General features: G+C 37.0%; 1 protein-coding gene across 7 annotated transcripts in view; it reads right to left on the reverse strand.

Annotated features, from left to right (window-relative positions):
* Positions 1–1699: 1699 nt before the first annotated feature.
* Positions 1700–23284, reverse strand: part of LOC131943932 (pre-mRNA-splicing factor 18) — a 32157-nt gene continuing 10572 nt past the window's right edge. Inside the window, exons 1-12 of one of the 7 annotated variants that reach the window (XM_059304312.1) lie at positions 18280–18380; positions 11617–11796; positions 11422–11533; positions 9444–9548; positions 8334–8411; positions 8140–8250; positions 7756–7908; positions 5646–5714; positions 4192–4332; positions 3331–3402; positions 2900–3055; positions 1700–1818 (exon numbers count right to left, since the gene is read on the reverse strand). In XM_059304312.1, the coding sequence (XP_059160295.1) occupies positions 1729–1818; positions 2900–3055; positions 3331–3402; positions 4192–4332; positions 5646–5714; positions 7756–7908; positions 8140–8250; positions 8334–8411; positions 9444–9548; positions 11422–11487 (1041 nt within the window). In that variant the 5' untranslated portion in view covers positions 11488–11533; positions 11617–11796; positions 18280–18380 and the 3' untranslated portion in view covers positions 1700–1728. The other 6 variants (XM_059304314.1, XM_059304309.1, XM_059304311.1 and 3 more) reach the window with 6 other exon arrangements.

Genomic DNA, 23284 nt, shown 5'->3' on the forward strand with positions numbered 1-23284 from the left:
TTCCATGGTGTTAGACTATTATCGTACTCATAGTCTAAATTTATGAGTTAAAAAATTACTATTAAAAGTGTTGGGAAATAATTTTCAATTTTAAAACTGATAGTAATAATTTTCGGCATGTTCATTAAACACAATTTTAAAAAAATAACAAAAGTTCTAATTATGTCTGAAAATTATTTATATTTAGTCCTTTAGCACTTACTTCCCTTTGATAAATTAGGAAAACAAAATTACTTCCCTTTATAAAACCTTTGCATTAGTGGAAAAGAATTTACTTTTTATTACTTTGTTTTGGTGTTGGGAAAAAAAATAATTACATAATTAGCGGGGATTGATGAAGTGCAAATGTTGTAGGTATTTTACGGATAAGCTTGGAGTATTATAATTGTTCATTAAATTGAAACAGGGGCGTTCGTTTAAGTGAGTGCAAAAGACTATGAATAAGTTGAGGTACTATAGTCGTTTAAGCTAAAACAGGCGATTCCGCCCCGGGCTAGACTGTGAGCACTTTGCGTTTATGTTCGCGTTAGTGTTTTCTTTGTGTTTAGGTTGGGTTTGCGTTAGTGGTTGCGGTTTGATTTGGTACATTTTTGTTCTTTCTTTTTTCGTTTTTGTTTGTGTTTGTATTTTTGGTTGGTTTTGCGTTTGGATTTGGTTTGTTTTCGTTTGGTTTTTCGTTTTTTTTTTGTGCTGTTATTGGTTGGTATTGGTGTTTGTTGTTAGGTTTTTGTTTTCGTTTGCTTTTTCTTTGTGTTTGGGCTTGTTGTTAGGTTTTTGTTTTCGTTTGTATTTGTAATTGTGTTAGCGTTTTGTTGTTTTGGTTGGTTGTGGTTTGGGTGGGCAATGCCGGGTTTATGATGATTACTAAACACACAGGTAATGGTCTTTAACAGAAAGGTTTTTCACAGAAGCCAGAGCAGGGCCTGGCCGGCTAGTTTCGTTATAAATCATGTTATGTATTGCATTGAAAGTGTACAAATTAATTGCAATGGAATATATCCTAGCAGTTTATTTATTTAAAACATCATCCTCTATCACCCTCCTAATAAAATTAAAAGTGTTAGATACATGCCTATTAATTTATATTACTAATAATTGTTGGAATATTTCTAGCCTAAATAAAACTAGAAGTCATGTTAGACTTAATTTCACAATGTTATAGAATATTTAATTTTGGTTGAAAAATATGCTTTCTGGTAACAACCATTTGGAACCAGCCTTTGAAGGTAAACACATTACGGTACCAGTTATTAATGCTAAACACATTACGGTGCCAGTATTTCCTCAGCGGTACTATTCTGCCTTTCTCTTTAACGATTACACATTCAGATCGTCATTCTCCCCTCCCCCTCTAAAGGATAAAGTTCGTCAAAATTAAATATATAGTGTGAACTAGACGAACCTTTGTGGTACCAGTACTGAAAAGTTTTGTCAAGTGTTCATTGTAATAGCTTTAACAGTTAAAGAGAATTGACTAAAAACATGTTTTAATGCCACAAGAACCAGACAACAGCCAGTCAAGAAGCCACAAGAACCAGACAACAGACAGTCAAGAAGCCACAAGAACCAGACAACAGACAGTCAAGAAGCCAAAAGAACCAGTCAACACCCAGTCAAGAACCAGACAACAGCCAGTCAAGAACCAGACAACACCCAGTCAAGAACCAGACAACACCCAGTCAAGAAGCAACAAGACGCGAAGTGATTGTGAACTTTAATAACCAAATATCAGGAGCTGCTAGTTCTGAGGAAGTTGTAGCTGCGAGAGGGGTCTGTTGGAAACAGGTTCTGGCACTGTGTCATCAGTCTTTTTACAGCCTGGAAGGTTCAGTACAAAATGTCAGCACAGCAGGCCAACCAGCTGATCACAGCAGGCCAACCAGCTGATTGCATGCCAACCAGCTGATCACAGCAGGCCAACCAGCTGATCACAGCAGGCCAACCAGCTGATCACAGCAGGCCAACCAGCGGATCACAGCAGGCCAACCAGCTGGTCACAGGCCAACCAGCTTATCACAGCAGGCCAACCAGCTTATCACAGCAGGCCAACCAGCTTATCAAAGCAGGCCAACCAGCTTATCAAAGCAGGCCAACCAGCTGATCGCAGCAGGCCAACCAGCTGATCGCAGCAGGCCAACCAGCTGATCGCAGCAGGCCAACCAGCTGATCGCAGCAGGCCAACCAGCTGATCGCAGCAGGCCAACCAGCTGATCCCAGCAGGCCAACCAGCTGATCGCAGCAGGCCAACCAGCTGATCGCAGCAGGCCAACCAGCTGATCGCAGCAGGCCAACCAGCTGATCGCAGCAGGCCAACCAGCTGATCGCAGCAGGCCAACCAGCTGATCGCAGCAGGCCAACCAGCTGATCGCAGCAGGCCAACCAGCTGATCGCAGCAGGCCAACCAGCTGATCGCAGCAGGCCAACCAGCTGATCGCAGCAGGCCAACCAGCTGATCGCAGCAGGCCAACCAGCTGATCGCAGCAGGCCAACCAGCTGATCGCAGCAGGCCAACCAGCTGATCGCAGCAGGCCAACCAGCTGATCGCAGCAGGCCAACCAGCTGATCGCAGCAGGCCAACCAGCTGATCGCAGCAGGCCAACCAGCTGATCGCAGCAGGCCAACCAGCTGATCGCAGCAGGCCAACCAGCTGATCGCAGCAGGCCAACCAGCTGATCGCAGCAGGCCAACCAGCTGATCGCAGCAGGCCAACCAGCTGATCGCAGCAGGCCAACCAGCTGATCGCAGCAGGCCAACCAGCTGATCGCAGCAGGCCAACCAGCTGATCGCAGCAGGCCAACCAGCTGATCACAGCAGGCCAACCAGCTGATCACAGCAGGCCAACCAGCTGATCACAGCAGGCCAACCAAACGAATGAAATCTAATTAGTTCCACAACTGACCTGGATATACTTGCGCTGTGTTTCATCATTCAACACGTGCGCCACATAACGTGAAGAAATCTTCTCTCTGCCTGTACGGGCATGGATACCCACCATAGTGACGCCAATAGGCCAGGGAGCATTTCCAATAGCCATCTCAAGATAAGAGTCATTGGCCTAAGTCATGGAAATTAGAAAACATTGGCCTAAGTCATGGCAATTAGAAAACATTGGCCTAAGTCATGGCAATTAGAAAACATTGGCCTAAGTCATGGCAATTAGAAAACATTAGCCTAAGTCATGGCAATTAGAAAACATTGGCCAAAGTCATGGCAATTAGAAAACATTTGCCTAAGTCATGGCAATTAGAAAACATTGGCCTAAGTCATGGCAATTAGAAAACATTGGCCTAAGTCATGTGTTTAATGTTAGTGAGTCTAGTATTTACTAACCTTGATGTAGTTCTTGTCCATCATGTACTGGACTATCTCCACAATACTCTCCAACAAACCTTCATCAATGTCCTACACAACACACAGGATTCACACAAAATACAAGTTAGTTACTGCATCACTGGCCTACACAACACACAGGATTCACACAAAGTACAAGTTAGTTACTGCATCACTGGCCTACACAACACACAGGATTCACACAAAATACAAGTTAGTTACTGCATCATTGGCCTACACAACACACAGGATTCACACAAAATACAAGTCAGTTACTGCATCATTGGCCTACACAACACACAGGATTCACACAAAATACAAGTCAGTTACTGCATCACTGGCCTACACAACACACAGGATTCACACAAAATACAAGTCAGTTACTGCATCACTGGCCTACACAACACACAGGATTCACACAAAATACAAGTCAGTTACTGCATCACTGGCCTACACAACACACAGGATTCACACAAAATACAAGTCAGTTACTGCATCACTGGCCTACACAACACACAGGATTCACACAAAATACAAGTCAGTTACTGCATCACTGGCCTACACAACACACAGGATTCACAAAAAATACAAGTCAGTTACTGCATCACTGGCCTACACAACACACAGGATTCACACAAAGTACAAGTTAGTTACTGCATCACTGGCCTACACAACACACAGGATTCACACAAAGTACAAGTTAGTTACTGGTTTAGGTTACAATAACATCACAGGCCTACACAATACACACAGTTGACAGTGTATCTTAGTGACATGACATTTGACTGTTTGTTTACTTTCTCGTGTAGTGTCTGTACGGAAGTATTGAAATGACTATGTAGGCAACCATGCTAGACTTGCCTTGTATTTGAGCTTCCTGAATAAGGGCTTGAGGTAGGCAACAGTCTGTGAGTGGGTAGCACTGGCTACCTTCCCTTTGATAGTCCTCTTCTCTTCTTCAGGGCGGGTGTTCAGCTGCTCTCCCCACTTCTTCAAGACAAACTAGATTACAGAGGTAAGGAACAAACTAGATTACAGAGGTAAGAAACAAACTAGATTACAGAGGTAAGGAACAAACTAGATTACAGAGGTAAGGAACAAACTAGATTACAGAGGTAAGGAACAAACTAGATTACAGAGGTAAGGAACAAACTAGATTACAGAGGTAAGGAACAAACTAGATTACAGAGGTAAGGAACAAACTAGATTACAGAGGTAAGGAACAAACTAGATTACAGAGGTAAGGAACAAACTAGATTACAGAGGTAAGGAACAAACTAGATTACAGAGGTAAGGAACAAACTAGATTACAGAGATAAGGAACAAACTAGATTACAGAGGTAAGGAACAAACTAGATTACAGAGGTAAGGAACAAACTAGATTACAGAGGTAAGGAACAAACTAGATTACAGAGGTAAGGAACAAACTAGATTACAGAGGTAAGGAACAAACTAGATTACAGAGGTAAGGAACAAACTAGATTACAGAGGTAAGGAACAAACTAGATTACAGAGGTAAGGAACAAACTAGATTACAGAGGTAAGGAACAAACTAGATTACAGAGGTAAGGAACAAACTAGATTACAGAGGTAAGGAATAAACTAGAGTACAGTTTGTTATCTTGTAAGGCCAGCCTCATCTACTCTTGAAGTGTTGGCTTGCTAACTGCCAGTAGGTTTTATTATTTGATACAGGGTATGATGAAATGTAACAGATTTTGTATTGGATACAGGGTATGATAAAGTGTAACAGATTTTGTATTGGATACAGGGTATGATGAAATGTAACAGATTTTGTATTGGATACAGGGTATGATAAAGTGTAACAGATTTTGTATTGGATACAGGGTATGATGAAATGTAACAGATTTTATATTGGATACAGGGTATGAAATAATGTAACAGATTTTGTATTGGATACAGGGTATGATGAAATGTAACAGATTTTGTATTTGATACAGGGTATGATGAAATGTAACAGATTTTGTATTGGATACAGGGTATGATGAAATGTAACAGATTTTGTATTGGATACAGGGTATGAAATAATGTAACAGATTTTGTATTTGATACAGGGTATGATGAAATGTAACAGATTTTGTATTGGATACAGGGTATGATGAAATGTAACAGATTTTGTATTTGATACAGGGTATGGTGAAATGTAACAGATTTTGTATTGGATACAGGGTATGGTGAAGTGACTTGATCAGCCAATAAATCTTTAGAGAATTACTTTCTCTTGCAACTAGAACAAAAGAATATCTTCACATTCTAAAGGAAAAATAAGATAGCTGTCACTTTAAAATTGTTACCTTAAAAAATCTGAGCACAATTTCATGATCTTTATCTTTGTCACCCTGACCAAGCTCTTGTCTCATTCTCTGTTAAAAAAACAACAATAGATCAGATCAACAAAAGAATAAAACAATAGATCTCAGTCAACAAAAGAATAAAACAATAGATCAGATCAACAAAAGAATAAAACAATAGATCAGATCAACAAAAGAATAAAACAATAGATCAGATCAACAAAAGAATAAAACAATAGATCAGATCAACAAAAGAATAAAACAATAGATCAGATCAACAAAAGAATAAAACAATAGATCAGATCAACAAAAGAATAAAACAATAGATCAGATCAACAAAAGAATAAAACAATAGATCAGATCAACAAAAGAATAAAACAATACAACACAGTCAACAAAAGAATAAAACAATAGATCAGATCAACAAAAGAATAAAACAATAGATCAGATCAACAAAAGAATAAAACAATAGATCACAGTCAACAAAATAATAAAACAATAGATCACAGTCAACAAAAGAATAAAACAATACACCAGTCAACAAAAGAATAAAACAATACACCACAGTCAACAAAAGAATAAAACAATACACCACAGTCAACAAAAGAATAAAACAATAGATCACAGTCAACAAAAGAATAAAACAATAGATCAGATCAACAAAAGAATAAAACAATAGACCACAGTCAACAAAAGAATAAAACAATACACCAGTCAACAAAAGAATAAAACAATAGACCACAGTCAACAAAATAATAAAACAATAGATCACAGTCAACAAAAGAATAAAACAATAGATCAAATCAACAAAAGAATAAAACAATACACCACAGTCAACAAAAGAATAAAAAAAACAAACCAAAAGGTCACAGTCTGACAAACTTTACATCAGGCAATCTGGTTACATGTAGGCCTATATAAAATAAGGAAGCTTAAAATCTTTCTACTTTTAGAACAGCCTATTATGGGACGGCGTGGTTGAATGGTAGCCCGTAGAGCATTTGGCTGCTAGCCCAAAGGTCTCGACTTTCAATCTCTGTTCATAAATGTAGGATGTCCCTGAGTCCACCCAGCTCTGATTAGTACCGGACTTACAAAAAACAACTTTTGTGGATGCATGACATCTGGGGGGAGAGGTGGTTCGGGTGGACTTCTACAAGTTAAATTTAGTATCAAAATACCTAAATACTTGCATTGAAAAAAACAACAACAAAAAAAAACAGCACATTAAATGTAGGTTGTAAATTACATCGGCAGCTCTCAAGTTAAATATGCCCAGCACTTCGGGTGAATAAAGTTAACAGAAATGTGACTGTATACCGCCCGCCTTAAAAAAAGCATAGATTTTTGTTTATACTAGATTTAATGCCCCAAAATTTAGTGTTTTTACCGGATTCAAAATTTGAAAATTCATAAGAAATTAGCTTGAAGATCTACATTTAAATTTTTTAGCTGAGTACCCAAAACTATGGAAGAAGATTATGAATTCATTGTTTATAGGACTTAAAATGTAATATTTTATGAATGGTGGAAATCCTACGAAGAGGTTAATTTTCAAGATGGCCGCAGTTGTCATAATTACCAAACAAAATTTACAAATTTTTTTTTAGTGGAAATGTATATTCGGATGCACCTTAATAAAGCTGTAGAGAAAAAATAGTTTTTTTTTTAACAGAGCCTACCCCCTTAAAGCCTAAGTTGGTAGGGTGGGGGTGTATGGACTAAGGGTGGGTTGGTAGGGTGGGGGTGTATGGACTAAGGGTGGGTTGGTAGGGTGGGGGTGTATGGACTAAGGGTGGGTTGGTAGGGTGGGGGTTTTGTGGACTAAGGGTGGGTTGGTGGGGTGGGGGTGTGTGAAGTAAGGGTAGGGTGGGGGTGTATGGACTAAGGGTGGGTTGGTAGGGTGGGGGTGTATGGACTAAGGGTAGGTTGGTAGGGTGGGGGTGTATGGACTAAGGGTGGGTTGGTAGGGTGGGGGTGTGTGAAGTAAGGGTAGGGTGGGGTGTATGTAGTAAGGTGGTGTTTAGGGTCTAACAAGGTGTATAGAATGTTGTGGTCATGAAGGGTAGAGGGCTAGATGGAGTGTATGAAAACTCTTGTGAATCTCCCTTACGTTGATATCTTCTTGAGTTGTTCCATCATCCTTGACTGACACATCATTGCTGGTATTGACTTCCTCTTTGCCAGTAGATTTGATGATTTCATTCAAATAGTCTTCATCCACCTTCTCCATGGCTGCTTGGAAGTCATTAGAATAGCCTTCACCCTGAAATAGAAAATTCATTAGAATAACCTTCACCCTGAAATAGAAAAGTCATTAGAATAGCCTTCACCCTGAAACAGAAAAGTCATTAGAATAGCCTTCACCCTGAAATAGAAAAGTCATTAGAATAGCCTTCACCCTGAAATAGAAAAGTCATTAGAATAGCCTTCACCCTGGAATAGACAAACACATTGGTGAAAAGCCTTAAATATTTGTATTTCTCTTAGAAGTTACCTTAATATCTGGCTCAGAGGTTTCAAGTTTCTTCAACCTTTTGTAAGCATCAAAGTCATCTTCACCAAAGAGGCGGATGGGTTCCCCTCTCTCACGCAGCTTCCTCACCACCTGGGGCAGAGAGTTACTTCATTAGCAGGTCTCATACATTATAGGCATCATGCCACCAACAACGATATGTTTTAAAAAATGACCTCTTTCCTTGGCAGCTGGGCTTGTCTGTCAGTTTTTCCATCCACATTGCTAACAGCTGGGACTATACCTTCATTCTTCTGTGGACAAACATTCAATAGACTGGTATAATAGACAAACATTTAATAGACTGGTATAATAAACCGACATTTAATAGACTGGTATAATAGACAGACATTTAATAGACTGGTATAATAGACAAACATTCAATAGACTGGTATAATAGACAGACATTTAATAGACTGGTAAAATAGACAAATATTTAATAGACTGGTATAATAAACCGAAATTTAATAGACTGGTATAATAGACAGACATTTAATAGACTGGTATAATAGACAAACATTTAATAGACTGGTATAATAGACAAACATTTAATAGACTGGTATAATAGACAAACATTTAATAGACTGGTATAATAGACAAACATTGACATACTGACGTACTGTGATGTGACCACATACCTGACTGACGTACTGTGACCACATACCTGACTGACATACTGTGACCACATACCTGACTGACATACTGTAATGTGACCACATACCTGACTGACATACTGTGACCACATACCTGACTGACATACTGTGACCACATACCTGACTGACATACTGTAATGTGACCACATACCTGACTGACATACTGTGACCACATACCTGACTGACATACTGTGACCACATACCTGACTGACATACTGTAATGTGACCACATACCTGACTGACATACTGTGACCACATACCTGACTGACGTACTGTAATGTGACCACATACCTGACTGACATACTGTAATGTGACCACATACCTGACTGACGTACTCTGATGTGACCACATACCTGACTGACGTACTCTGATTTGACCACATACCTGACTGACATACTGTGACCACATACCTGACTGACATACTGTGACCACATACCTGACTGACATACTGTGACCACATACCTGACTGACGTACTGTGACCACATACCTGACTGACATACTGTGACCACATATCTGACTGACGTACTCTGATGTGACCACATACCTGACTGACGTACTCTGATTTGACCACATACCTGACTGACATACTGTGACCACATACCTGACTGACATACTGTAATGTGACCACATACCTGACTGACGTACTCTGATTTGACCACATTACTAGATTTCTTCCAATACTCTTCTGCTTGTTTGCTGGCAAGGTCTGCTCGTTTAAAATATTTTTGCTTTGGATTCTAAGTTTTGAAAAAGTAACTTTATTAAAACAGCAGGCCAATGGCCATGAGTACTAGGCAAAATACCACTAGGTTATGAATAAGTTTATTTTTAGAAAATCAGGTAACTGTAGTGTATTTGTGCATTTAGATTGTATGATCACACAGTTGTTAGGGTTAGTTATCATACAGTTGATAGGGTTAGTTATACAGTTGCTAGGGTTAGTTTTCATACAGTTGCTAGGGTTAGTTATCACACAGTTGCTATGCTTAGTTATCATTTTAATGATAGTGTCATATATTTTTTTGGAGATATTTTTAAAAAATGTAATCTCCAACAGTCAAGAGCCTAATTTTAATTTTAACTTTATAGTTCATGTGATAGACAATGAAATTGACAGCTGAAATTACATATGGCCTTCAATTTATTAGAACTAATTAGTTAATCTAAAAAACAAACTTTTAAGCCAAAAATAAATAGCTTTTATAGTGGCTTTCAGAAAAGTCTTAGCTATAAAAAATTGACCTATGGTACTATTTTTCCAAACAAGATAGTCGATGCTTGCTTTAAATTCAGATTTGTTTAGAAATCATTAGGCCTATATAGAGCATACATTATAGCATAAACAATTAGTATTTGTGATTGCTAAAAACGTCACTTTATTTTTCCCAAGCAAGCAGGATTAAACATGCATTTCGGGCAATGTGAGTTCACATCATCATCATCACTCCTTTATGGGCCCTGGGGAGCAAAGGGCTGCAACCACACATCTCCAGCGGACTCGGTTTTGGGCTGCTCCTCTAATCTGTGCCCATGTGAGCCCAGCTGTTTTTGCCTCTTCCTCAACCGTTCTATTCCATGTTTTCTTTGGCCGGCCCACCCTCCTTTTCCCCTGGGGATTCCAGTCCAATGCATGTTTTGCGATGTTTTCTATGTGAGTTCACATAAGCTTAGAATTCAAGGAGGGGCGGTTTAGTCTAGTCCATATGTGATATAGTCACCGTTTGGCGGTTAAGTCTAGTCCATATGTGATATAGTCACCATTTGTAACAATTTCAAATTAATCTGAGATTCCAAAATGAAATGGAAAGCAGCTAGAATTTGTAAAGGTGGTAGCTAACAGGCAGAAAATAGAAGATGAATTATTAAAAACCTGTAAATTAATTATACTACCCGACAACCGTGCATACAAGATTAGTAGTAAAGTAATCCGTTCTTGGAAGATGTACATTCCCTTTATATAATTTTAGAATACTTTTTCCAAATTTAAATGAAAATATGTGGATTTTAATTAAAAATTAGAGTAAAAATTCAGACGGAAAATTTGAATTCAGGAAGATTCAACCTTCTGAAAAGCCACATCTCTAAGCTTTTAGCATGTTTATTTCATAATAAATAGCAAAAAAGCATTGCTACTCTGTGGGCCTACTGCATTAATTGCAAGAAAATCCCTTTTTCAAATTTCAAGATTTTTTGGCAGCAGTGAAATGAGAAAGAATTTTTTTAAAAAGGAGCTTTTCTTCTTCTTCGTTCTTATTTTAGTGTTGGACGGGATCCCCTCAAAATACTCTGTTTTCAGCCTGCTTTTCTTTTTGGATTTGCTTCCATAGCATTTGTCCAACCAAGAACAAACTACAAGGCATCAGTTGTTTTTGGAGTTGTCTCTCCTACAAGAGTGGCTGTCCCCAGCTAACAAGCCTTATCTGCCCGTAAAGGAGTGAAATATCATAGGCCTACTCTTAACATTGCAATGAATAAAGTTAAATTAGTAAATAAACCTTGGCCTTTTTTAAAGTAATATTTAAAAGCCTAAGTTAATTTAAAAATGTAATGTCACATGCTAAATAGGGAAAAGTCCTACGGTAATTAGTATAAAAACAACAAATTACCAACCTTAATTAAACTGCTTTCTTCAAGCTGACGTTTCTTTCTTTCAATTTCAGCTTTTAAAACATCCATTTTACTGTCCAATGGGCATGAGAGTAATTTTAATTAATAATTAGGCCTAAAAAAAATAAATACATGAATTAGGTCAATTGGCAGAATTATCCTATCAGGTCATGGATTCTAGTAAAATGCAAGACATACCTGCAGCATTAGGGTTTAATAGCAAGAAACAATTTATTTTTGGTTATATCATTTTTATGCTTTTGGTTGTTTGTTTTTTTTGTGTGTGTTTTCTTTTCAAGATGTGTGAAAAGTTTTCAACTAAACAAGTTGAAATCACGAGAGTTATTTCTACTTTTCTTCTTGAAGCAGGTCTTGAGACTTTTAAAATAAATATGTCCCAGAAATATGCAAATTCTTAACTTCGTTGCTATGTTGTGATTAATAATATATACTGATGTAACAATAGACACTTACTTACTATTATAATTTTAATTAAATATTATTTAAATATAGATCTAGAGATCTAGGTCTAGGGCTAGCTAGTATGTAGCTAGGTTTATTTCTAGATTAGTAGATTTAGTATACGCTAAAGGCCGCATTTGCGCGGTCCGCTCCGTGTTACACTAAATCTGTACCCTAGGCACTAGCTGGCACGAGATCTAAAATAATAGATTATTTAGATATCAGGACAGCCCCATTTTTTTTTATAACTTTCAAACCATAAATCTTCCTTAAAATGTGAATTAATTACTAAAATTTTAACAAAGTGAGTACTCGGAAAAAGATTTTTTTCCCCAACATCTCCACTTAGTCGGCAAAAGATAGTTCTGCGCATGCGCAGTGACCTATGGCTAGGATTAGGGTTAGGCCTAGGATTAGGGTTCTGCAGTTGTAAACACACGCATGCGCAGTACCATCAAAAACATCGCCGCGACGGCAAGTCGTAGTTTCTCTCCATTGCCCATGCGTATCTTTTTCCGGCTAGCATCGGCCAAAATTTAATGAGGCAACATCTAGGCTTTTTGATGAGAATTACAGAATGATTTTTTTATTTAAAAATGTATCAATAATAGCTAGCACACCAGTAAACTAAGCCAATTTAGCATATTTTAACTTTCTGTGCAAAGTCATTATTACTGAAAAAAATTTCAAAGTCAGGTCAGCCTGTGGCACCCTCCACTGAACTTGACAGAAGGAAAAAAAATTGACCCATGACCTTCATTAAAACAGAATTTGCTTTTTTTTTTTTTTAATTTTTAGTAAACATGTACTTAATCTTACCCAATAAGTGATAAAAATTTGAAAATTAATTTTAATTACTGTTATAAAGTGAGATAAACAGCTTAATAAACACATGTTTTCTTGAGGGGGTGTGACCCGGGTGTGTCACATCGCAATTGGAACTTTATATTTCTGTGTTTTATGACTATATTTGTACACAATCAGCATTCTATGCTTTTAAAATTGATACAGGGTAAGTATACCAAGTTACAAAATCTGCAATCTAACTAATAATACATATTTCAGTTTAAAAAATAATAAAAACGATCATCAATGAAGAAAGCGTAAACATTCTATTTTTAGGTGTGACATAAAAAACAGTCATAAATCTAGCCAAATGATTGGATACTTGTGCGGCACACATTTTCATGCGCCTTGTTTTCACCAAACAAGAATATAATAAAATGGCATTATTGATGGGTGATCATTACCCACAAACACATCTCATAAACCCCATAAATTATTACCAGTCAGGCCTAATTGTAATGTGTGTTAAATTAATACTTTAAAGTTTCCATGGAACATAAGCTGGTTTACAAGGAAAGCGATATTTCAGAGTTATTTGATTTAAAAGACAAGAATACATAGAGCTATTTTCACTTACATGCAACTTGCGAGACAAACAAAGAAATTAGGTCAAAAATTCATCTGGGAATTCTTAAATAACAGATGGCATCGTAATCAATAGTTTTATCTTATCCCTCAACTGTTTAGTGAAAGCGAAACTGGTCGCCATTTTAGTAAGCGCATGATCCGTGAGATGCCACGAAAATGACAAACCCGGAAGCGCTGAATTGAACGGCCTACACCTTCTTTTAACATTACTAGCCTCAGCCAATTTTACGTAGGCCTACACCTAACTTTAACTTAGCCTAACATTAGTATTACTAAAAGTACATTGTACTAGGCCTAAAATACTAAATAGTAAATATTCAAAAATAAGTTTATAAAGTAAAGTTAGTAAGTACTAAGTAGGCCTATAATATTGTAAAGGACGATGCTAGCCGGAATAACATACCCATGCGATACGCATGCACAATGAAGAGAAACTACGACTTTCCTTCGCTGGGATGTTTTCTATGGTACTGCGCATGCGTGTGTTTACAACCGCAGAACCCTAGCCTAACAGTCTAACACCAACCCTAAGCCCTAAACTAATCCTATCCCTAACCCTATCCTATCCCTAACCCTCATTCTAGCCCTAACCCTAGCTATCTTTTGCCGACTAAGTGGAGACGTTGGGGAGAAAAATCTTCTTCCGAGTAGTCACTTCGTATTATAAAATCGGTAATCTATCGTTTTAGCGTAATCAATTCGGCTGCAATAGTAATGTGCGGGAGAGGTAGCTGATGAATATATTTGTTTAAATAAGTTTATTTAAGTCAAATTTTACAAAATATCACAGATAATTGATTTAAAAGAACAAACAGTGACCAAAACAATTTAAATAACATGAAACTAACTTTAAACAAGGTGTTTGAGATAAATATTAGTAGAAAAAAAACAGCGGCCATCTTTCCAAATAAAATTTAGAGTAGTTTCCCTGGATAAAAATGTCTATTCGTATGTATATTGTGTTGACTTTGTTGTTTAATATACATACCTGTCTTGTTTAATATAAGTAAGACAGAGGGCCGTCTTGTTATCTTTAATTTCATTTTCAAGTGAAATGAAGGCTATGTATGTATGTACATCCAAGATCTCAAAAAATTTTGGGAGGTCCAACATTTACTAAACCCTTTTGTACTGATTAGGGGTCGTCCATAAAGGACGTCACAATCGTAGGGGGGAGGGGGGGGGGGTCGGTAATTTTGCGACGATGTGTGATGACGGGGAGGGGGGGGGGGGTGGTTCAGATGGTGCTACGTCACACTTTTGCTTTATAGATAAGAAATGTTAGAAAACGAATTTTAGACATTATTTAGCTTTTTAAAAAACAGTTTTAATAAATTATAATAGGAATTGATTAAAATACTATATTTTGACATATTTCAGACAAGATTTTGGAAAAATATCGATGTTTTAAAAAAAAAATCAACTGCAATTTTGAGGGGGGTGGGGGGGGGTTGTAGGCTGATGTGTGACGTCATTTTAGGGGGGGGGTCTGACTTTTTGTGACGACGTGTGACGGAGGGGAGGGGGGGAGGTAAAAATCGTATTTAAAAAGCGTGACGTCATTTATGGATGACCCCTTAACTTGTCAATTATTAGGTCGTCCATATTCCTCATAAATGACGTTGGACTCAAAATATGGGACGGTGTAAAATATTTTTTTCAAAAATGATGAAGAATATATTCGTTTTCGTTAGAAATTGTGATTAAGGGATCGGGTATAGTAGAACTGCGATATGATATTAAATCATCATCTTGCTTTTAGTAACTATTGGGTGAGAGGGAAATTGTCGGGAAAAGTATGACGTCATTTATGGGCGATCCATTTAATTAAGCCTAGTTGTTTATTTTGTCTGTAGACATTAGTCTTAGGCCTACACTTTTTCTGAATTAAGATTATTGTGTTTATTAAAATAGGTTCAAATTTTAATTAGTTACATTTGAATACCACATGGTTTGTTGTTTTTTTTTCTTTGCCTTCTGCTGTCATCAGTTTTTGATTTCTTCAGTAGTCAATGTTTACCCCTCCCGACCATCCATTATTACAACAACAAAAAACACCCACTATAGTGTCATAGCGTAGATATATAGAATTAGACTAAACGAGTAGAGGTTACTAAGGACGGTACGAACTTGACGGTAGACGATTTGGTGCGAGAGTATTGTGCGCGTGTTCAATAAAATATGTGTGGCGTGAGTGTGACGTGAGCATGGTGCGACAATGTACCGATGACGTAAGACGCAGCAGTGAAGTTAGTTGGAGGTTAGATATAGTAGAAGACGGATGTATTATTTGATATTGTGAAAATGATCTATAAGTGTGTGTTAATTAAGTTCATGTTATTTCATAAACTAAGTTGTTGACATTGTTAATTAGTGTCTGCGGAACATAAGAGTGATTCCCGTCCTCCTCACGAGTATAATAGTTGCCGTATGAATAGTAGTAGATCAGAATATATTGAGATTATATATAAATCGCCAATCACAATATAGTGATATCCCACTCTAGAAAAAAAAACTAGATCAACCATAGTTCGTAGGAAAATTAGAATCTATCACTTATTCGTCTGTTAAAAAAAAAAGAAATACGTCATTTTTCTCAACCACGCCGTTTCATCCCCCACTAAGCACAACGTCACAAAGTTTGCGGCGCGCGTGACGTCATTTATCATTAGGCTAATGTTTAAGAAAGATACCGCGTAATTAAAAGAAAATCAAAACAGGCCCTAAATCACTATGGCGATGAGACTTTAACCAGTGGCGTAGCGAGGTCGAGTGTCACCCTGTGCGGCACTTAATGGTGTCACCCCCCAGAGGCGACAAACTTTTAATTTTCGATTGGTCCCACTTTACCTGCTAGTCAATACTTGTCGAATATTGTTGACAGGAGCTACTTGGTTTGAGCCTTGTTGTCAGAAGTTATTTCATTTGGAGTCAATATAGTGCGGCTTATTATCGTCCGTAGGCATTTAGTGGCAGGCCCTTTTTGGCGGGGATGGTGCGCTGAGGTTGTTTAACACCGCTTAGTACAACAGACATGTAATAGTTATGAACAAATGTATGCATGAAAACGAACGCTATATGTTCCTCATTTTCACTGAGCACAGCTTTATAGAAGATTCCAAAATAGACGTCACGCATCCCCCCCGGACCACCCTGCGTAAGTTGACGTCACATTAGCATAGCATATGTGACATCGTTTATGGACAACCCCATATAACTCATTTTGGGTATTTGGTATCAACATTTTGACAACAAAGGTTATTCAAAATGTATATAGGACTTGACATCTACCCTAAATGACATCGCACACTTAAGGGGTGGAGTAACTGGTTTTGAGACGACGTTTTACGCGGGAAGTGGGAGGGGTAAGAAACGTGAAACGTTATGTATTTCGCCTAATACAAAAATGCTGAAAATAACTTTTTCATTAGAATTATGGCTTGACTTTTTAATAGACAGGGCAAAAAGGTAATTTTCGACATTACGACTATTTCGTGACGGCAAAAATGGGGGTGGGGGGGGGGGGGGTTAAGGTGAAGAGAGGTCAAAAACGGGACGTCATTTGTGATTAAATCACTAATTAAAGGAAAAAAGCATGAAAATATTAAATGAAAATAGGAAACAAACAATAACACAAACAATAAGAATGAACTCAAACTAATATTTAAATAAACATTAGATATGTAGTGGTAGCTCTATAAAAATAGGGAGTATCTTAATGTATAAAAATTCCATCTCATAATAATAATTATAGAACTGATGTTTATTGTCAGTCAATTAAATTGTTTAAAGGGCAGAATTTAAAAAAAAAAACGCATGCTTTGTATTTAAACACAAGACTAACCTATTTAACAGCAAACATCAATACATTTCCATACAAATAGAAATTAAAGGGAAATGACTCAAAATAATATTTTCTTAAGATGGCCGCTGTTTTTAATAGCACATTTAGTATCTGTAACATCGTTGTTTAACTTTAATTTCCTGACATTTTTATTGATTTAAACCTTAAATGTGGTTTAATATTCAATTATCTTTAGTATTTTAGTAAAATATGCAAAAATATATCCATATTTAAGCCATATTTATTAGTTACCTTATCCCTACATTACTAGTGACGGCCGAATTGATTACGCTAAAGCGATAGATTACCATAAAATCAATAGAATAGTAATAGATTTACCATCAGACATCATTTAACTTAATTTAATATTAATAGGCCTAATGGACACGAGCGAGAAAACTCTCAAAGGTATTTGAGAGGTGTATAAATTAGTTTAAAAATCAGGCACGGCGTAGTTACAATTAATATGGTTATAAAATCCTGTCTGTCTGGTTTATTTCGGACTTTACTAAAGATTGGTTCTATTTGATGTTTTAAAAATTTTCGGTAACTAATTGAAAATTTAAAAACAAGCCAAAACAATTTGGTTTTCACGTGTAATGGCGACATAAACAATGGCATCCTGCTATTGGATAGGCCGACATTGATTTTATTGTACACATTGTAAGCTAAAAATAGAAAACTAGGTCATGGGGTTTTTAATTTGCATTGTTATTTAAAAACTTGATCTGCAAAGTTTTGTAAACAAATAGTTATCGATCACTAAGTTACTGTACAGCCAATCAATATTTGTCTTACGAAAGTGAAACATCCGGTTTTAACTTAGGCTTGATGAAAATAAATAGAAATGTAGCCTTAAACTCAACAAATTATTTTCAAGTTCTCTGGATTTACAACTTTTATAGCATTTATTCTAAAAATATAAAATTTCTAAATTAATTTTAGGCTTAAGTTTTTATTTTTTATTTTTTTTTACGGTCTAAATCTAAAAAGCACGTTTTTATTCCATGACAACAACACTATGGAAGGAATCTCGTCAACTCGCTTGTCTCCATTAAGTTAAATTAAGCCTAGATCTAGATCTATTTAAAAATTATTATATGAATAGGGCTCAAAGTTACACTATTTTAGTGCCAGTAACTACGAGTAGTATTCTAGATCTAGATCTATTATCATTAGGCCTACTAAATCTAGAATCTAGGGCCTATCTTACTAAATGCTAAAGTAAATTACTAAATAGTAAATAGGTAGGTACTATCTTATTTTTTATATTTAGATCTAGTCTACTTCCCGGAAGAGAAGCCAGAAAAATAATAGTTTTTAAAAGCCAAAAGCTTTTTAAAGAGTCTAGATTTAAGCTGTACTATAATAATTTGAAGCATGCCGTATTTTAATTGGATCTAGAAATTAGAATCTAGCTCTATAATAATAATTCTATAACTAGATCTAGATCCACTCATACTATAGATCTAGACATTAAGAGGATTAAATATATATATATATATATATATATATATATATATATATATATATATATATATATATATATATATATATATATATATATATATATGTTACGGTCAAAGCCATAAGTGCGGCCAAAGCCCAAATTGGCCGTCCAATGTGCGCATTGGCCGGCTCTCTTCGCCAAAGCCTGAAGAACAGCACTAAGAGCTTATTTCATACATTGGCCGGCCAATGCGTGCACTGGCCGGTACGTACTGGCCAAAGTCCGAAGCGCTTAAACTTGACAGCGTATTTTGTACATTGGCTGGCCAATGCACGCACTGGCCGGGATGACCTGGCCAATGTCCTATCTAGACTAAGTTATAATCGCGTTTTCATTATTCTGGGTGCGGTTTCATTGTGAGTAACGTATTGTTTAGCTCTTGTTTGTATAGCATTCTATGGACCAAAAGGGCCGTCAGACCATGAGACAGACATAGCAGATGGCTGTCAAAAGAAAAAATTTAAATCCATGTTAGTTTCCATCTATAGGCTACAACTGCATGTGACAGCCTCCTCCATGGAAAACACTGAGGTGTAGCCCATTCTTGTGGATCCTGTGGCAACGATGTCCGTGCTATTTGCGGAATACCCAATGAAGCAGACGGAGGGTATTATTAATATTACCTGCAGTCCTGCAGCTTTGTGTCACAACAGGTCAGCAGCTAGTATACTAGCTTGTAAACTCAAGGTGCTAAGATGCTTAAAACATCAAATAGAAAATTTAAAAAAACTGAAGTGGGTGACAATGTTCGCATCCGTATAACAGATGTTGAAAGAGGTCTCGGTGATCCACGTAGCGTCATTGCAGTTGTCATGAACGTCGAGGGCGCTTTGTACAAGCTAGGAACGGAACACGGTGTTCTAAAACAACTGTATGCTAGAAGTGAGTTTTCAATTGTTCACGAAAAACTGCTCTCATTGTCGCCCGTTGGCACTGATGAAAATCATTACGAACCATCGCATCTTCACAATCACTGACCTAAAAATAATTCCTGGGAAATTATTTAAGACAAGAGAAATAGGGGAAATAATCACTCTCTTAATATAAATATGAATATATGTACACATTTAAATATAAATGTCAAAACAAATAAATAATTATTTTAGAATATAATGAAATTGTTTAACACTATTCGTGTTTACAAAATGTTTTTGTCTATAATCAGAATTTAATATATAATCATCATAAATGCTAAAGTATTACAGCATAATGAAAGTTTTTAAAATCAGAGTTGGTATAAAACCACGCTTTTCGACATAATAGAAAAGCACTAGGAATAACAACCTACAGATAACTAGAAATTGTTCTTTTAGTTCAGATCATATATTTTAATTAACTTCTGCTTCTTTGTGTTCTTTAAAGATCATTTTTAACATAGTGATAGGTATGGGTTAGATCACTGTATTGATCACACACGCTTTACTGGTACTTGCAAAAACAATATTCACAGAGTTTTACGTTTAAAAAGCCAATTTTCTGGCGGCATCATACTTTGGTACATCATTACGCGTTTTTCTACATGTACTTAACAGAACAGTTCGGGGTGGGTTGGGGGGGGGGGTAGGTTCAACTTCATTCACCACTGTCCGGTCACTTTAGGTCAATTATCCAACCCAGTGTATACCTAGGTGTGACATTAATGTAGCTCTACACCAGGGGTCTCCAAACTTTTCAGCCCGTGGGCCGCATTAACTACCAAATATCAGTTCGGGGGCCAGAGTTTCTTCCAGGCACCTCTTCGGGGTGGCGGATCGATGGTTTTGAGCTTATTAAATTCACCATCTTCATCACATGATTCAGTACACTGCTATAGTCCATGCATTTAGTACACAAAGCTTGATGGCAAATAATACAGTGCAGGGACATTGGTTGTAGAATGTTTTTCTCATTCGCTTTTCCAACCAAGCCTTTCTTAACGCTAATCATGTACTTTTCTCCATCAAAATTCAGGTAACAGTCCTAGTTATAATCAGCAATTTGTTTAAACTCATTGAGTATATTCTCTCAGGTAACAGTGCCATACATGCAATGTAGGGAAGCAAATTTTGTGTTATTTTCATGTCTTCATCCACACCTCTAATGAACACACTAGGTTGAGTGGAGGAACAGCTGTCTAGCGACTCATCCATTGCAATTGAAAAATGGCGAACCCTGCTAGCATTTTTCACTATTTGAGTCACGGCGGGCAATGGTATTTGCACCCTAAGATACATTTTCAAATTGTTTTGAATTTTCTGGGCAAAGTTCCTCAGCCACCTGAAACATTTTTTTTCCTTGGACAAAAAAATAACCGCGGGCGGTTGAGAGGACCCCGCGGGCCGGCCCGCGGGCCGTAGTTTGGAGACGCCTGCTTTACACAATTGTGGTGGTGAGGTGTGTGAAGATAGATAAATGAAATTTCACATGTAAGTAAAAGATCTAATTCTCTACCTTCTGTCAAATTTTGAGTAGTTTCCGTTGACCGGAAGTACTAATTTACGCTATTTCCGATTTCTCAAAAAAAAAAAAAAACGCATGACAACGGCCAGAATTGCAAAGTCCAGCTTTTACGACTCGATAACGCATAAAATGCCAAAATGTTTATATATTTGTATTTATAATTTTTGCCTGATTAAAATAAGTCCTCTATACTCCTGATGTGATGAAGGACTGAGGAGTAAAACGATGAAAACTGTCAAAATTTCATGTTATTTTTGTGCACGATTACAATACTTTCTCTATACTTCGTATATACGAGAAAGTAAAAATGATCAATTCGGTATAATGTTTTTTTAGCTCTTAAAATTTCGGTAAGGGTATCGTCTTCCGCCCACCCGCTCCGACCGTATGCTATTTTACTGATCGGATTATTTCTCTTTAATACAGTGAAGTTGAAGTTTTATGGTGGGCTAGAAACAGATAGGGGCTGGGGTTCATGTAGGTAAAACATTTTAAGGGGGAAGCATCGGTATATTCATATTGTGTCGGATCACTTCCCTGCTGGACCATGAGGGTCATAAAGTACGCAGATTGGCTGAGATCTAAGAACAGCAGTGGCAGTGTTTCTTCCAGACTTTTTTTCTCCGGGGGGGGGGGGGGGGGGGGGCACTCGATATTTTCGGAGGGGGGGGGGGACACTAGTAAAAGTGTATATTTACTATATAAATTCCATCTCGTTCGGGGGGGGGGGGGGAGGGGGGGCGGTAGACTTTCTTCCCCGAAGAGATGCCTAGAAGAAACTCTGAGCAGTGGTTGTTACCTCAGAAGTAGATAGGCAGTTTTATTGGGGGTTTTGTATGGGTTAAGTGGTCTCATGTTTGTTACTGTAATGTAGATATACTAGATCTATTGCTACTAGGTCTTGTACTGAACTAGATAATCTAGAATCTATACTAACTTAGATGTAAATAATCTATATTATATTACTGCATTTTATGTCAACACGAATATAAGGATCTTCAGTTCCTAAAAGTTTTTTTTTACTTATTGTTCCTGTTCTGCGGGTGCGAGGTTTTTAACATAATTATGAACACATTTTGAGACACGTCCAGCGCCCCGGGCACCCAACTTCATGGGGGCATATTTTTATTTATTCATATTTTATTTTTTTTGTAATTGAAAAAAAAAGTTGCTCTATGTTGTGTCATCATAAATTATCATCTGTCTCCACAATGACTTCTGACTGATTTATTTTATTACTAATCTCACCCAAAACAAATTGTAATACTCAATCGTATATCACTGTCTGTATAGCACAACTTTTATGGAAAAAGAGGGCTTTAGTATATATATATATATATATATATATATATATATATATATATATATATATATATATATATATATATATATATATATATATATATATATATATATATATATACATTAATGTTTCTTTAATAAATGCGGTCTTTATATTAAAGTGTGTTTCTGATATTTGTTTAGTACAGTGTAGGGGCATCTTTTAGAATACTTTTGCCCATTAATTCCTATGCAATGTAGGGGCATCTTTAAAGTAAAGTAATTATGCACATATTCGTTATACTACTTTTCAAGGAGATCCGTAGAGTAATTAAGTCCTTATTTATTTTACACTCTGCAGGCAGAGTTTCTTCCAGGCATCTCTTCGGGGGGGGGGGCGCGAACGAAAGGAATTTATATAGAAAATATATACTTTTAACAGCGCCCCCCCCCCGCCCCCCCGAGAAAAAAAAGTCTGGAAGAAACACTGACTGCAGGGGCATCTTTGAAGTAAGTATGCTTATATTCATATAATATATTTGAAAGGCATACATACCAATCATAATTTTCAATTAAAAAAAATTGGGTACAAGTTAAGGACATTTGCCGCGAGTAATTAAACCCATATTGTTTTTTAATAAAGAGTAGGGGCATCCTATATTCGTTTTGATGTATTATATGAATATACTAAAGAATAAGAATGCCCATATTGTTTTTGAGACACTATAAGGACACGCTCAAGAATATGCATCAGAGCAGTAGCGTACGCAGGGGGGGGGGGGGAGCAGGGGGAGCGGCCGCTCCCCCTCTGGCCATTTGCAGCAAAGTGGCGCCCTTTTGGAAACTTTTTAAACTCAAAGTTTTAAACAATGATATCTGTTAACAAAATATTTTTG

Source organism: Physella acuta, unplaced genomic scaffold (assembly GCF_028476545.2).
Source record: "Physella acuta isolate Inbredline_101_S28 unplaced genomic scaffold, ASM2847654v3 ptg000473l, whole genome shotgun sequence".
Taxonomy (NCBI): domain Eukaryota; kingdom Metazoa; phylum Mollusca; class Gastropoda; family Physidae; genus Physella; species Physella acuta.